At 46.7% G+C, this 16011-nt stretch overlaps 1 protein-coding gene across 1 annotated transcript; it reads left to right on the plus strand.

Annotated features, from left to right (window-relative positions):
• The first annotated feature begins 877 nt into the window (after positions 1 to 877).
• On the plus strand, positions 878 to 13998 carry LOC117039656 (E3 ubiquitin-protein ligase TRIM58-like). Its single transcript, XM_033136839.1, is given in 7 exon segments — positions 878 to 1336; positions 5106 to 5201; positions 8699 to 8929; positions 9071 to 9093; positions 9657 to 9757; positions 13154 to 13674; positions 13676 to 13998. Coding segments are annotated over 7 exon segments (1461 nt in total). The 5' UTR covers positions 878 to 904; the 3' UTR covers positions 13733 to 13998.
• The last annotated feature ends 2013 nt before the right edge of the window (positions 13999 to 16011 follow it).

The following is a 16011-nucleotide window of genomic DNA, read 5'->3' on the forward strand; positions in this document are numbered from 1 at the left end:
GCTAGCGGGAGCTCATGAATCCCATCCTCATCGCCAATATTAAATATTCAGGAAAAGTCAGAAGCCCAATGCAACTTCGTTTATTCAACAGCTCACTCCCGTATTAAACAAGAACAGACTCTGAAAGCCCCAACAAGAACTGCCAGTTGGCAGTTGACAGTTGACAGTGCTTGCCATTGGAACTTTCGTCCACCTACGCTTCTACAATTGGTTAGAATCATAACATGCATTAAACCCAATACATAACACATAGACAGGCACCACCTACAACTAATCCCTGCTTGAGGGTGGCAGAGGGCCGAGGGGGGGGGAGGTCTCTGCATTTTGGGGGGGAGAATGCAATCTAAACCAGCAAGAAGAATCTGGGTGTGTTTCTCAAGAACTGTCTACAGTGTCGTCTGTTGCAAAGATGTGGTGGGAAAGCATGAAAAGGCTCCTCCTCCTTGAATAGAGGAGACTGGCTGGCACAACTTACAAGTAATCTAGAGACAGAGGGAGATGTCCCAGTGGAAATACTGTGTGGGATCTCTTTCAAAGATGCCTGCAGCCCATAACAGTGCAGGACAAGCAAAGGCCACATGAACTTCTAGAGAAGCCTCTGAAGCCAAGCGCCGCTCGCCTTGTGTCACAGGAGCTCCTTGGCCTTGTTTGTGAGATCCTCCACAGTGGTGGCGTCATCTCTTGGCTTGGTTCCCAGTTTTTTCTCTGCTTCGGAGGCTGTTGTTTTTTTGAGCAGCTCTGGAATGAAAACTGCCAGCCGCAGAAAAACCCATGGAGGGGTTCCAAGGAGGAAATTGTCAACCAGATCTCCTTCCCTATGGTGGCCACACCCACCACGGCCAAAGGTTCTGGACCTTGTTTCAGGAGAGCATCGGAGGAACCGAGGGAGCCTTCTGGGGCAGGCATGGCCTCCTCAGTGGGAGACCCCGTGGAGAGGCTTCAGGAGGAGGTGTCATGCTCCATCTGCTTGGAGTACCTCAGGGACCCAGTGACCATCGAGTGTGGCCACAACTTCTGCCAGGCTTGCATCTCCAACTACTGTGAGCGGGGAGCTGGGTCTGTGACCCAGGCGGCCCTCTGCCCACAGTGCCGGGCTGGTTTCCTGCTGAGCAGATCGCGGCCCAACAAGCAGCTGGCCAACATTGTGGAGGGCATCGAGCGGCTGGCTCTGCGGCCAAGCAGAGGCCCCGGTGAGGCCTTGTGCGAGAGGCACGGCAAGAAGCTGCGGCTTTTCTGCCAAGACGACGGCGAGCCCATCTGCCTGGTGTGTGACAAATCCCGAGAGCACCGGGCGCACACGGTCCTGCCCATTGAGGAGGCTGCTCATGACTACAAGGTGAGCCTGTGTCTCCATTTAGAACCGTGAGCTTAGCTAGAAAGGAGTTGGGGCAAGCAGACCTCCTGTTGTGTCCATGCGTCTGCTGCACCAGTCATGAATGTAGTGGGGAGTATTGGGGGTCTATTCTGAGCTTTGCTGGGCTGTGCACATGCTATGCCTTTAAAGCACATTTGGAGCACATTCCCCCCACCCCCAGGGTGCTCTGGGCACTGTAGTTTGTTAAGGGTTGCTAGCCCAGAATTCTCTGAGGCAAAAGATGTGCTCTTAATGTGTTTTAAAGGTATAGCTTCTGGCAGTTCCCTCACTGCGAGAAGCAAAGCTACAGGGAACCAGGCAGAGGGCCTTCTCAGTGGTGGCGCCCGCCCTGTGGAACGCCCTCCCACCAGGGGTCAGAGAGATAAACAACTACCTGTCATTTAGAAAATACCTGAAGGCAGCCCTGTTTAGGGAAGTTTTTAACCTGTGATATTTTAATGTATTTTAATATTTGTTGGAAGCCGCCCAGAGTGGCCGGGGAGACCCAGCCAGATGGGCGGGGTATAAATAAATTATCATTATTATCATTATTATTATTATTATAGCTTGTGCATAGCCACAGGCTGATGGAGAACAAATAATGTATATCCAATGCATAAGTAAAAACAACAACACCAAAATGTATTTTTGAAATACGACTGCAAACAGCTGAACAAAGGAAGAGGCCACAACAGTTGTTCATCAAAACCATAAAAAGTCTGAGTAAAATGGGAATGTCTTTATTTGGCATAAAAACAATAACTTCAGCACCTGAGATACCTGCAGTGTAGGTGTACACACACACACACACACACACACATAAATGCACACACACAGACTTGGGGGCTTGGTGTGTCCCTCTAAACTTGGTTTTCTGACCCCCACCTCAAAGATCCCACCAATATTGGTATTAATAGCAATAATAGGCTTTGCTGCAATGCTTCAATCTGAGATTCTTTTGTTAGGGGCAAGGACTTGCCTAATTTGGGTCTGCGTAACACCTCCTCTCAACCTTATGGCTATTACAAAATATAGACTGGAGTTATTCTTAAATCTTGCATGGCCTGTGCTTGACTTATGGGGTGCCTGGAAGCAGGGGCCCTAATGGAAAGCCACCTCCGCTCTCTCCAATTTTAACCAAGCCTCTGCCTTGCCATAACCTTTTAAAAACAACTGAGACACAAGACTCCCTCTAGCCCCCGGAATTTAAGCACAGGAGCCAGGGAGATCTGATATCTTTTCTTCCTACCTCAAACCAATTTCTTCTTTTGCTTAACATTCAGCTTGAAGGCAAGTTCTGTAGGACAATAAATAATACTCTGAATGAGCAAGCCAATGCTTCTGTGGTTTTAATTTAAACCATTGTTTTAAACAAGCTCACAGACAAGGGTTCCTTTATGAATTGAATACTGCAATTGACTGCAGCATTTTTGGGTGTGCTGCTCTTCAGCAACTTCCCACAAACCTTGTGGTTTGACTCAGTTTGACTGGTGGGAGTCCGTTTGGGCATGAGAGTTGCCAGCACACTCTTTTTCCAGTTGTCCCTGCTCCCTTTCCCTTTCATAGAATCACAGAATTGTGGAGTTGGAAGGGACCCCCAAGGTTCATCTAGTCCAGTGATGGCGAACCTTTTCGAGGCCGAGTGCCCAAACTGCAACCCAAAACCTACTTATTTATTGCAAAGTGCCAACGCGGCAATTTAACCTGAATACTGAGGTTTTAGTTAAGAAGAAAAAAAACAGCTTGTACATTAACTTCTTTTGCCTTAAAAGAGAAACGCAATGGCAGAGCTTTCAATGATACAAACCACTTTTTATTGGGAGGTAAAAGTTTGCATTTGGCATGCTTTTTGCTGTCATATGCCTGCTGATAATTTGTCTAACCTTGGCTCATACTTTGTAAGCTGCCGGATGATCTGTTCTAGAGAGATAGTTGCAAAAACTAAGATACTGGGAATGATATTTCCTCAGTTTCCCTTCAAGAAACTCTTTTCTTTCAGTTTCGCCAAGTTGGGCAACACTTTTGTGGTTGGTGTCAAAGTGCCATTGGACCCTTGATGTGCGACACTTTCATTGCACAGAAGACGTAGCACTTTCCCATTGCGTTCAATCACTCCAAATGACTCTTGGAATGATCTTCCACTCTCTGTCCTTGCTTTTTTTCCTGTATTCCTTTTTGGGTGTTCCAGACTTGGAGTCTACAAAAACAAACACACACACACACACACACACACAAAAATTTAAAAAATGAAGCACCCAATACAAATCTATCCCTGTGTCTGCGTCACGACGATGATCCTCGATTCCTCTGGCTTTCTAGTAACAAACTCTGGCGAACTTGATGCTGGGGCGACGGTGTTCGTGCCCACAGAGAGGGCTCTGAGTGCCCCCTCTGGCACGCGTGCCATAGGTTCGCCACCACTGATCTAGTCCAACCCAATGCAATGCAGGAATCTCAACTAGGTCATACATGGGAGATGGCCATCCAAGCCCTGGTTAAAAACCTCTAAGGGATGAGAGTCCACCACCTTTCGGTGCCACGCCGGGGAGAGTGAGTGTGCCCGCATATGGGCGCGCACTCCCCCGCCCTCTGGCCCGCCACACGATTGGCGCCGGAGGAACCACCCGAGGGCAGGTAAGTTTGGGGACCCCTGTTTTAAACAAATGAGACTGTAATTTTGACGGTGCTATACAAGTGAGAGAGAAAACATACCGTACATGCCTGCCTCGTAGTGAGGTTGTAGCTTTCAGTAATATGTATATTTTAATCAGTTTTCAACATTTTGTGAATGTTGACTACCTGACATTCATTTTTAGAATTAATATGCAGTTGAGTTGAAAGAGTTACGCTGAAAATTTTATGTATAAATATGTAAAATAAAAATTAAAAAAATTCTTTTTAAAAAAGGGGGGGGAGCCAGTGTGGTGTAGTGGTTAAGAGCGGTAGACTCGTAATCTGGTGAACTGGGTTCGTGTCTCCACTCCTCCACATGCAGCTGCTGGGTGACCTTGGGCTGCTAGTCACACTTCTCTGAAGTCTCTCAGCCCCACTCACCTCACAGAGTGTTTGTTGTGGGGGAGGAAGCGAAAGGAGAATGTGAGCCGCTTTGAGACTCCTTCAGGTAGTGATAAAGTGGGATATCAAATCCAAACTGGGAGGGAGAGTCAAGAGAGGGAAAGAGTCAGTTGCTTAATTTCTGTCAGTTGCTGTTAAATTCAGCAGAGAAGGGCTGCAGGGAGGAGAAAGGTGGCAACTCTATTAAGCCTAATTAATTAAAATGGCTTTCACACCCATTCAGTTCTTTGTCTCTTGTACAGTGGTACCTCTACTTACGGGCGCGATCCGTCCCAGGGTGCCATTTGCACCCTGAGAAGTCCGTAAGTAGAGCGCTGCTTCTGCGCATGCACGTGACACGATAGAGCGCTCCTGTGCATGCACGAAGCGTGCAGATTGCTCCTGCACATGCGCGAAGCGGCGAACCTGGAAGTAAACACTTACGGGTTTGCCATGTTCGTAACCTGAAAAAAACACAACACGAAGCAAATGAGGTATGACTGTATATTCTTCTTGCTTTATCTGCAGCAGCAGTTGAAGGCTCCCCTCCCTAGGGGATACTGTAGTCCAGGTGGGGAGGCTCCATCCTGCCCATAGGCTACTCCTGCTCTTATCTGAACAATGCTACCTTCCAAGTGTAGTGTCCTGGAGGGAGACTCCTGAGAGCCCCCATAGTTGTTTGTGCTTCCTCCCCTAGATTAAGCTCAGGGAAGCTGTGGATGCTCTCAGGAAGGTTCTGGGGGAAGCATCAAAGCTGGAAGCCCAAGAGGCAGAGAAAACAGCTCGGTGGAAGGTAAGTCCCTAATCAAAGCTTCATTCAGCGATGCCATGGAGTCATAGCAGCTAGTCTGTTGGGTGTTGAAATAGCAAGGCTCTTTAAAACAGTGAGCATCTGGCGATCCAGGACAGTAAAGCATAATTCTCCCCCCAAAAAAGATATTTTAAAATACAACCTTCCCTGCCCAGCTGAAGCATTTGTGCTACTTCGCGTGCCATGGTTGCATTCACACATCACGGTACAGCCTTGCTTATTGTAATGTGAATGAGTCTCCGGCTGATGTATCCCCCTTCCCCACATGGCCCAGCTGCAGCTGATCTTGAAGTATGGTTTGCTTGAGACAAGCCAATTTCAAACCATGGCTTATAGAGCAGCCTTGTTCCAACAAACCATAGTTAAGACTAGCCATGGTTGAGGGATCAGAAAGAATACTCATCAGAAGTGCAGGCTTTCGATTTTTTCCTTGCAGCTGTGCACAAGCCTGGGGGGAGGATGTAGTTAATCATGTCCAAATGATAAAGGGGTTGGTTGTTAAACAGAAATTTGCAAAGATCAAATACCTCAAATCATGCCAATTTTGGCAGGGTGGCTGGTGGGGTCAATATGCCACATGGCCCAACATTCATGAATGGCGAAACTTGGGTTTGTGGCACCTTCAAAAAGCAGCTGGTACATTTGTGCCAACTGCATTCCAGTTCCTTCCACTTGTGATGGGCATGACGTGGGCCAGGCATCCATAGTGCATTTTTCAGTAGCCTGGAATTACAGAGATCTTAGAAGTGCTCTTCAGGGATGTTTTGCTTTGTGGCTCAAAGTGGGATGCAGGAGAACGGATAGACTGGTGCTGCTACAGACACCTGTATCATGAAAATAAGGGACAACATGGGATTTTCCCTCAAGGAAACTTAGCCCAGTGGCAGAACAAATATCTGACACACAGAAGCCTCCTGGCATCTCCAAGCACAGCTGGGGAAATGGCCCATCTGAAACGCTAGAGCAGTAGTAGCTAATGTGATACGATGTTGTTGGGCTACAAATCCCATCAGCCCCAGGCTGGGTGATCATAGAGTTGTTGTCCAACAACATATGGATGGAGAGCATCACATAGGACAGGCTCGCCCTAGGGAGACACTGCCAGTCAGTGCTAGGCAGGCTGCACCAAAGAAACAGTCTGCATTCCTCGAGCACCAGGTGTGAAGGACTTTGTGGCAGCTCCTTGGCTTCTACTATAATATCATCCTGTGGCTAGGTTAAACCACTGCCTGCTCAACAACTTTTTAAAATAGGTCTGTGAGCTGGTTTTTCTTTTACTGGCCCTGGCATGCATGTGGAGAGAAGTACTGGGGAAAGCTCCACTATTTAATTTTCTCTGCGTTTTGCTGCTACTTTAACTATAGGTGACAAAGCTGTGATGGGTGTATGTGCCACGATTGTTTCCTGCTTCTGAACGATGTAAAGGGCACAAGCATCCTTTTCTGTGCACGAGTTTGCCCATTCTCTCTCCCTGCCCCCAGTGCCTTTCACAACCCGGAATGTGAATCAGCGGGACGCTCTTCTGTTCCTGGGGCTGGGAAAGACCCACAATTGCCCAATCTGTTGCTTAAGTTCTCTCTCTAAAATAGAATACAATGAGCTGAAAGTCTCCCTGAGATTCTTCACCTTTGATCCTGCGTGCGTGAGGAGGAGCTGGTTGTGGTTACTTCACAGGGAATGAGAAGGTACTCTGCACTTCCTCAGAGGCACTTGACCCTCGTGCATGTCATTGGGTCAAGTATATGTAACCCAAGGAACCAGCATTGGGGGGGGGGGGTTGGCGGTGTAAGGTGAGGGCAGCTTCTAGGCAGCTCAGGTGACTTTTACAAAGGCCCTGCTCAGATCCACCCTTTGCTTTCTCAGTCCCTGAGGAATGTGGTCGTGCAACTGCATGGAGAAAGAAGGTGCTTGAGAAGTCAGCTCCGAGAATACTGTTTATGTTGAAAAACAAAAACACAACACACACACACACACACACACACACACACACACACCGGCAACTGCATTGCTATAACCAAATGGATTAGAGGTAGGAAATGCCTTAGCCATGCAGGACAGGAAAGGTCTAAGGGACTTGTATGGGCAAGCTTAGAAATTCCAGCTTTTGAATAGACCTCTGTAGTTGTGTTGTTAACAGCAGTTTGATATTCAGGCCTTGGAATGTAAGCGTACATAGAATCGTATTGGAGTTGTATGGGACTCCAAGGATTCTCTAGTCGAATGCTCTGCAATGCAAGAACCCTGTCCACAGTCACCCCTTGGTAGGCTCAAACCACCAACCCCCTGGTTAACAGCCTGGTGCACTGACCCTTTGTGCCACAAGATACAATATTGTTTTTATGAGGTTAGGGGGCTGGAGAAAGCTGGCCTGGAACATCTCTTTGTCAAACAAATGCAGGTGATATGTTGCCATGGGAACTAAATAGGGAATTGCTTCTTCATAAAGAATCATTTTGAGAGATGTTTTGAATAAGAAAACCTCATTAAAAAGTTGGCAGACTTTCTCTCCTCCAGCTATAAATATGCACAAAAATTACAAAACACCAATAATCTTCCAGCCAAATAGCACAGACAAAAGACATGAAATACTATTACCAACCTAAATATCAGCCGGGATCATGCAACAAAGCCATAGATATGACAGGGGAGTTTTATTAGGTGTTTGGTGGACCTTAATAATAATTTGGATGGGATTTTATATGTGTTCTTTAATGGATTGTTTCCCTTTTAGGTGGGACAGGTGACTTATTTTTAAACAGTTAGCTAAAGAATAATATTCAGTTACAGGTGGGTAGCCGTGTTGGTCTGCCATAGTCGAAACAAAATAGAAAATTATTTCCAGTAGCACCTTAGAGACCAACTGAGTTTGTTCTTGGTATGAGCTTTCGTGTGCATGCACACTTCTTCAGATACACTGAAACAGAAGTCAGCGCAGGCTACCGGTACATATTAGCTCCAGTATCAGAGGAAGCATACCAGTCTCTGCTAGAAACAGGGGAAGAAATTCTGCACTTCTTGAAAGTATATGGAAACGGCAATGCAGCTAACCTGTGAAATTCATAGTTCTCCTAATTTTGTGACTCAGTTCTCCAATTAAATAATCTGCACAAATGTTAGGGGGGAAATGTGCATTAAAAATGTGTGTATTCATAGAACTAACAGATAAAAATGCATTTGTAGAAATGTACACTAAAATACTGATGAATTTCCTTAAAAAGCATTTATAATCACAGACTAATACATAAATGTGGAGAACTGAGTTTAGGACTGGAAAAATGAGAAAGAGACAGAGAAATTGAAACTGTCAGATTTGTCTGCCTGCAGTCACTAGGGAACAGGAGTGGGAGAATGCTATTGCTCTTGCATAGGCTTCCCACAGGTATCTGGTTGACCATGTGGGAAGAGAATGCAGAACTGGATGGATCTCTCTCTGGTCTGATCCAATGGCCAGTTCTGCTTTCTGTGTATGTCCCTGGCAGGAGAAAGTGGAGGAACGCAGAGCGCTCATTGTGTCAGGGTACGAAAGACGCCACCAGGCAATGGCCGAAGAGGAGCAGCTGCTTTTGAGGCAGCTTCAGGATGAGGCACAGGAGACACTGAAGAAGCTGCAGGTGAACTGGGCCTTCCTGCTTGGGCAGTGCACAAGAATACAGGATCTGATCTCAGAGATGGAGCAGAAATGCCAGCAGCCAGCTGCCTCCCTGCTCAAGGTGAGACTCTCCAGAATGGCATCTCCTAACATGACCTTGATAAAGCAGACACAGTTCTGGCACTTATGGATTCCTTAAGCAATGTTCATAAGTCAGTTTTAGTCCCAGGACATTTACAAGCTTCTCTTTTCTCTCCTCTAGGATGTAAAGGTCACCTTGACCAGGTCAGTACCTAATAATAATAATTTGTACCCCACCCATCTGGCTGATTTCCCCAGCCACTCTGGGCGGCTCCCAATCAAGTGTTTAAAACAATACAGTATGAAATATTAAAAACTTCCCTAAACAGGGCTGCCTTCAGGTGTCTTTTAAAAATAGGATAGTTGTTGTTGTTCAGTCGTTCAGTCATGTCCGACTCTTCGTGACCCCATGGACCAGAGCACGCCAGGCACCCCTATCCTCCACTGCCTCCCGCAGTTTGGTCAGACTCATGTTGGTAGCTTCGAGAACACTGTCCAACCATCTCGTCCTCTGTTGTCCCCTTCTCCTTGTGCCCTCCATCTTTCCCAACATCAGGGTCTTTTCTAGGGAGTCTTCTCTTCTTGTTATAACTATAACTTATATTGCAGCCCAATCCTATGATCACTTACTCGCTTGTTGTGTTAATTGGGGCTTACTCCCAAGAATATGAGCATTGGATTCTGACTTGGTCTCCGTTCATGGCACTGTGGGGTCATAAAATGGTGCCTTTGGATTTGGGGGATAATTACTGGTATGTTCTCCTTAGGAGTGAGGATGTATCACTGCAGGAACCCCAGCCCATCTCAATGGATCTACAGGACTTATATGATGTTCCTCGGCTGATGGAGTCACTCCAGAGATACTCAGGTAAGCGAGCAATGGTGCAGAGCTGCATTAGCCATGTGAGCTTGGCAGCAAAGAGAAAGGTTTCTTCTCAGCGTGTGGTTGTCATACACAATTTGTAGCTTTTAGTTTGGGGGCCTCTGAACTTCAACTGGGTGGGATTAATCAACTCAAGGTTTAATCACAAATTAAAATGAGCTTCTCCAATCTATTAACTGAAGAGACTGGTGACAGCTAAAGACTTATGGACTCTTGAATGACTGTTACTTCAGCTGTACTGGCCCTTCCCTCCTGGCATCTGGGTTTATTGAAACAGACCTATAAAATATGATTTTCATTCAAGCCTGCAGCCGAAGCTTGTTTCCCCTTTCAGAATGACTCACCAGTTGCTTTGATCTTTCTAACCATAAAGAACCACAAGCAACTGCAACTTTGAGTGCCAGCAACACATCTTTTAAACCTGATGCGCCTATGCATCAGCTCAGCACTTGCCGGAATAACAGGAGTCAGTCAGCTGCTCACCCAACTGCGTCACACCAAAACTGGTATCAGGGTAAAGGTGTGGTTCCATGAGCAGTGCTCCTGCCATCTACCATTCGTAAGCCCCTTGTCATAATCGTCTTGGGTAGAGGTGAATAAATTTCCTTAACACACCTGGCAGGCTAAGGCTTGTTACCATCATGGTTAAAGTGACCTAGGTTACTTCTAGGTAGGGCACTGTGCGGCCAAAAGCTACTTCCAGATTTGAGTGATGTATTGACAGATATGGCAAGTAGCCTTCTTAAGCAATAAAAGACCAGAGGATGGTCTATCAATAGACAGAGATGCTGACTTTATTTGGGCTTCTCCAGGTAACCTGTTTACTGAACATTCATCCTGATTTGCTTACACAAAACATACAGGGGCATACCCAGGATCAAAACTGGGGGGGGGCAGCCATGGTCGTTCAGGTTCAAAAACTAAAACAGCTTCAAAAAACAAAAACAGCTTCAAAAAACAGAAAAGCTCCCCCCCCCAAAAAAACAGAAAGCCCCAAATGGCTGAAAAACTCAGTTTCCCAGGATCCTCAGTCTTCGCAAACAAACTACTCACCATGCAAGGGAACTCAGTATGCCAAGCTCCCTTGCAACGATGAATCCCGGCAACGATGAATTTGCCCCCTGGCACTGCCCAAGTCTCAGCCTGCATCCCCATTTGACCAAGCAGGGTGCAGGCTAGGATCCGGTCTCTGTTAGGCACGCCAGCTCTTTGTCGGCATGAGGGAGGGGGAAACAGCCGGTGCAACACACACACACACACAGTGGCCAACTGCTTCGGCAAGAGCGGAAGAGCTCAATTGTTATTGAGATTTTGGGAGGGGGGAGAAAGACCAGTCTTGAGCTTTTTTTCCTTTTAGGCTGCCGATAACCATTTAATATTTTTTTTTGTTTCGGGGAGGCAGCTGCCCCCCCCTGCCCCCCTGGGTACGCCCATGAAAACATACCAAGTGGTCAGCCTATATCCCGCTTTAATCATTTGTTCTAATCAATGAGGAGTATGTCAGCAACTGGAAGAAAACCATGGCTAGGAAAGCCACCTCCATTGGCCTGGCACCCCCCCCCCAACTCTATTGCCTGGGATATGAAGGTGCCCTAAAGACCCTAAAGCAAAGACTCTGGGATATTGCACACGGTGAACTGCAGTGTCGCTCACACACAGTCTGTAGTCCGCTGGCAATGGGACTGCAGTATGGGCACGCCTTTAGGATGGCAGCTTATATCAAAAATTTGACAGTCCCTAATTACCGAAGGCTATTTACAAAAGCCAGACTTAATGTCTTCCCTTCTGCAGTGTTGGATGGCAGATTGAGAGGAGTTCCTTATCAGGACAGACTGTGTTCGTGTGCCCAAGACATTGACTCTGTAAAGCATATTTTGCTGCACTGTGTGAAATTCGAGCAAGCCAGGGATGAACTGATATTACCCCTGTTAAGACTTTTCCCGGGGAAATCAGAGGCTTACTATGTCAGGTTCCTACTGGAAGACCGGATAAATGATAGAACATTAGCAGTGGCGAAGTTTTTATCGGTGGTGGCAAGAACAAATGATCTCTCTTCCTAAGTCTGTACATAATGCTTATATAACCTGAAGGCGGGCAGCCAAAACTGTGAACTGTTTTTAATGAATTGTTGGGTCTCTGGACTGTAATAAAGACTATTTATTTATTTATTTGTTCTAATTTGCTTTTGGACTGGTTATATGACAATGAGCATCCATCCTTCATTGACAGCCCCTCCACCAGCTCTATTGAGTTACAGTAGGTCAGAGCTAACTCAATTGTGTGTTGCGACACGTTCGTGTGTCTGTTGCAGTGTGTATGCGTGTCGTGCGAATGCTCCCTACACTCCTCCTGGGACTGGAAAGGGGTTTGTTTGACCTCCAGTTTGCTAGTAAAACTGAATTACTGTGTCACGAGATGATGCATGTCTAAAAAGTGTGTCACCAACATGAAAAGTTTGGAAAGCTCCGAGTTAGGTGAATTTAGCTATGGCAAGTCAGCACGGCAATATGGAAGCAACGGCAGCTGGAGGGAGCGCGGCTGCTCTTGTACTCACTTGCCTGAGCACCTTCTTCACTTCAAGTTGGAGCCCCAAGCACAAACACATGCACAAAACTTGGGAGAGAATCATATATGACTTGGTTGTAGAGCACAGGTTTTGCATGCAGAAGATCTTGGGTTCAGTCCCTGACATCTGGAGTTAAATGGATTCTCAGCAGGGGAAAGAAAGACCCGTGCCTGATTGACAACCTAGAGGAGGACAAGCCAGTGCAGTGCCCTCCAGCCGCTCTTGGACTAGAACTGCCATCACTCTGGTGCTGGCTGGGGCTGATGGGAGCTGTGGTCTAGTAGCATCTCTTTAGGCTGTGCATTCCCCTAAAGAGCCAACACCAGTGGAGACAATCTCCGATTAGGTGTCCAATAGTCTGACCTGGTCTACCTTGTCCTTCTATCCTGCCCTTGCTCCCAATGGGAGCACAAAGCAGCTAACAGTACAAAATCACATACGCAGCAGTACACTTGTAATCAGTTGCATCAGAACCAGATATGAAAGCAGAATAAAAACAACATTAGAGAGCAAAGATTGTAAAATCATCCAAAAATACCACTTACATCCCAAAGGCCTGGGCAAATGAAAAAGCTTACCTGAATGTGGCTAATGTGGGGGATATCATAATGCCATTTGGAAGGGAGTTCTGTAACCAGGGAGGCCACCACTGAGAAGGCCCTTGTATACTTTGCTGTCAGCCCAGACAGAACAACAAGCAGGGAATCCCTGGCAGGGTAGATATAATTCAGCACCCTACTATAATGTCACATGTTCTGTATTGGTGCAGTAACATCACATCAGGACTGACTGAACATGTCTGTTTCTGCCTGCAGTACCGGTGACCTTCGACCCTGACACAGCGAATCCCTACCTGCTCCTCTCTGACAACCTGCTCTGTGTGCAAGTAGGGGATCAAAAGCAAGACCTGCCCAAGAGCTTGTCCCGCTTTGAGACATGCACTTGCTTGCTCGGTTGTCAGCGGTTCACAACTGGGAGACACTACTGGGAAGTGTGTGTGGAGAGCAAGACCAGCTGGACCCTGGGGGTGTGCAGAGAATCTGTGAGCCGCCAAGGAATCTTCACTCCCTCCCCAGCAACTGGCTTCTGGACTGTGTGGCTGAGGAATGGCAATGAGTACGCAGCCCTCACCTCACCTCTCACGGAACTAGCTCTGAGAGCGAGGCCTGGGGCAATAGGCGTCTTCCTGGACTACGATGCAGGGGAGGTTTCCTTCTATAATGCTGATAATGGGTCGCACATCTTTACCTTTGCAGACTCCTTCTCTGGACCCCTCCGGCCGTACTTCTACCCTGGGGTCCAGGCAGGGGGGCTCAACGATGCTCCCCTCATCATCCGACCAGCATCCAGCAAGACATGAAGAAAATCTTGCTCTTCCCTCCAATGAGTGCTAACTGTGGAACTCACTGCCAGGAGATGGAGACAAAGTTATATGTGCCAAAGGATTAGATATACAGCCCAGCAAGGAAGATTTGGAAGCTGCAGTTTTTGTCTGGGAAAGAGCCACCTAATCCACGAGTCCCAGAAATAATTTTCTTCCAGAATTAGATGTTGCCTTTCCTGAAGCAGGTGGCTTGGCTCACTTTCTTGAGTCCTTTGATGTTGTTTGCTGTATTAAGCGCCTTTCTGCTCCACATCTCTTCACATGTGGAATCAAAATGCAGATGCAGCACAATGTGATCTGCTATGTGTAGGTCTGGTGGATATAGGGTTGAGGTTCATGGTAAGTAGTTGGGTAGACAGTTCTCTAGTCTGATCCAGCAGAGTTCACTCCCATTCCCCACAGTCAGATTCATTGCTCAAGAAAAAAGCCCCAGACCTGAGATTAAACAGGGTTCCTTGCTGAACTTCAAATGCACAACTAAGACTTTCTTATTCCAGCAAGCATTTTCAGGCTCACTTGGTGCTAAAATTTATTGTTTATATTGCCCCATTTTCTGTGGATTGCCTCTCTGTACACTGCTTAGAAATGTTAATAATCAAGTGGTATACAGATGTTTTATATAAATAAAAATAAAGTAAATGATACTGAATTTCAAATTTGTGCAAAAGCCCCCCCCCCCATTTCAGTAAAGTGCAAACACAGCTTCTGCAGGCTTCCCCCCCCCCAAAAAAGGAGTAAGAATTCAATGCCAAGGGAGCACCTAGTCTGAATACATTTGTGCATGATGAGGCAAATTATGAACCCCAGTAATTATGAACTTTGGTGACATCACTGGAGGTTGGCAACCGTATGCCGTGTACGGAGGAGCTGAAAGGGCAACTGTGGATAGCGTCTCAAAATAAATCTAACCCAAGGAAAAACTGGTGTCTTACAGATAAATCAATCTGTTAGCCATCTCATTACAATGGACTTTGAACGAATACTTTAAGAGGGCCTGATCCTCACACAGCCATGAAACTCCCTGGGTGCTCTTGGGCCACTTGCTGCCTCACAGCCTAGTAACCTACCTTGCAGGGTTGGGGGGGGGTTAAATTACGCAGTGGACACCACCTTGAGCTCCTTGGAGAAAAGGTAGGATATAAATTCAGTAATGTGAGCCATTCATTTCTTTCCTTTGGCTGTTTAAATAGCAAAGTCCTCTGGGTGTTTCACAAAACAATATTAAAATGCAGTCAGATCACATTACATCAACCATACATTAAAACCATGTGACATACCCTAAAAAGGAATATTTTTGGTTGTAAGAATGAAACGGTTTACAAAACTACCAGTATCTCTTTTTCAGCTAAAGTCTAGGCAAAAATCTGCTGCAAACCTCAGTTTTATAGCCCCACTTGCCGCAAAATGATGAAGGCAACTCGGTTATTCATTTCTTGGGGCTGGGGGGACAGAGCTTAATTGAATTCTTAAAAACACCATCAGGCGGGCAAATATCATTTTTCTCTTGGTCATTTCTCACCAACATGACCCACAAATTCAGACTGCTAAACTCAGCCTAGCCATTAGTTTCAGGTCTCAAAAGTGTAGCCAACCCTCCTTTAAAGAGAGGAGAGACTCACTGCCAAGCATTTCTTATCATTCTTCGCAGCTACTTCCTGACAACACGCCCAATCCTGCGCAGAAACGAGGTAACATTTCCCAGGGCTTATCCACACTTCCGCTCCCACGCCTCTGCAGGAAAACTGCTCTTTCGCGCTCCAAAAGATTGCTGTTGGTTCTGATCGATTACTAAAGAACGGGGGGGGGGGTTCCCCTTGGAAGGGGAAGGGCAAGGGGAAAAGCGCTCGGACCCATGCTTTCTCGGCATGCCGCAAGTGGGAGTGTGTCTCTCGCTCTGGGACACAAACAGTGACTTCGGAACCTCCCTCCTGTGCGCCCCTTCACTTCTAGAACATCTGCACCCCTGAAAACTTCGGACACAGTACTTTTGTTCCCTTGCAGTCGCTTCGCATCTCTCACTTCCTCTGGGGCTGCGTTTTATTTTCCGCCTCGCCACCAGTGGCAGCCTGTCCCTCCCGACTGATTGTTAGCTTTCACCTGTTGCTAGGAAACTGCTGGTGACCTCACTGTTGACGTCATAATGCGATGTTGGCATCATAAGTCCCTAAGACACAGTGGGTTCAAACCATCCTGTATCAATGAGGATTCTCTGTAGGAGTTTTTGCCTTAACAGCAAAAAGAAACGAGCTTGTAAGCTGCCTAGGGGTTTATATGAGGAGGAGGCATTTT

This window comes from Lacerta agilis, chromosome 2, assembly GCF_009819535.1.
Source record: "Lacerta agilis isolate rLacAgi1 chromosome 2, rLacAgi1.pri, whole genome shotgun sequence".
NCBI classification, from domain to species: Eukaryota; Metazoa; Chordata; class Lepidosauria; order Squamata; family Lacertidae; genus Lacerta; species Lacerta agilis.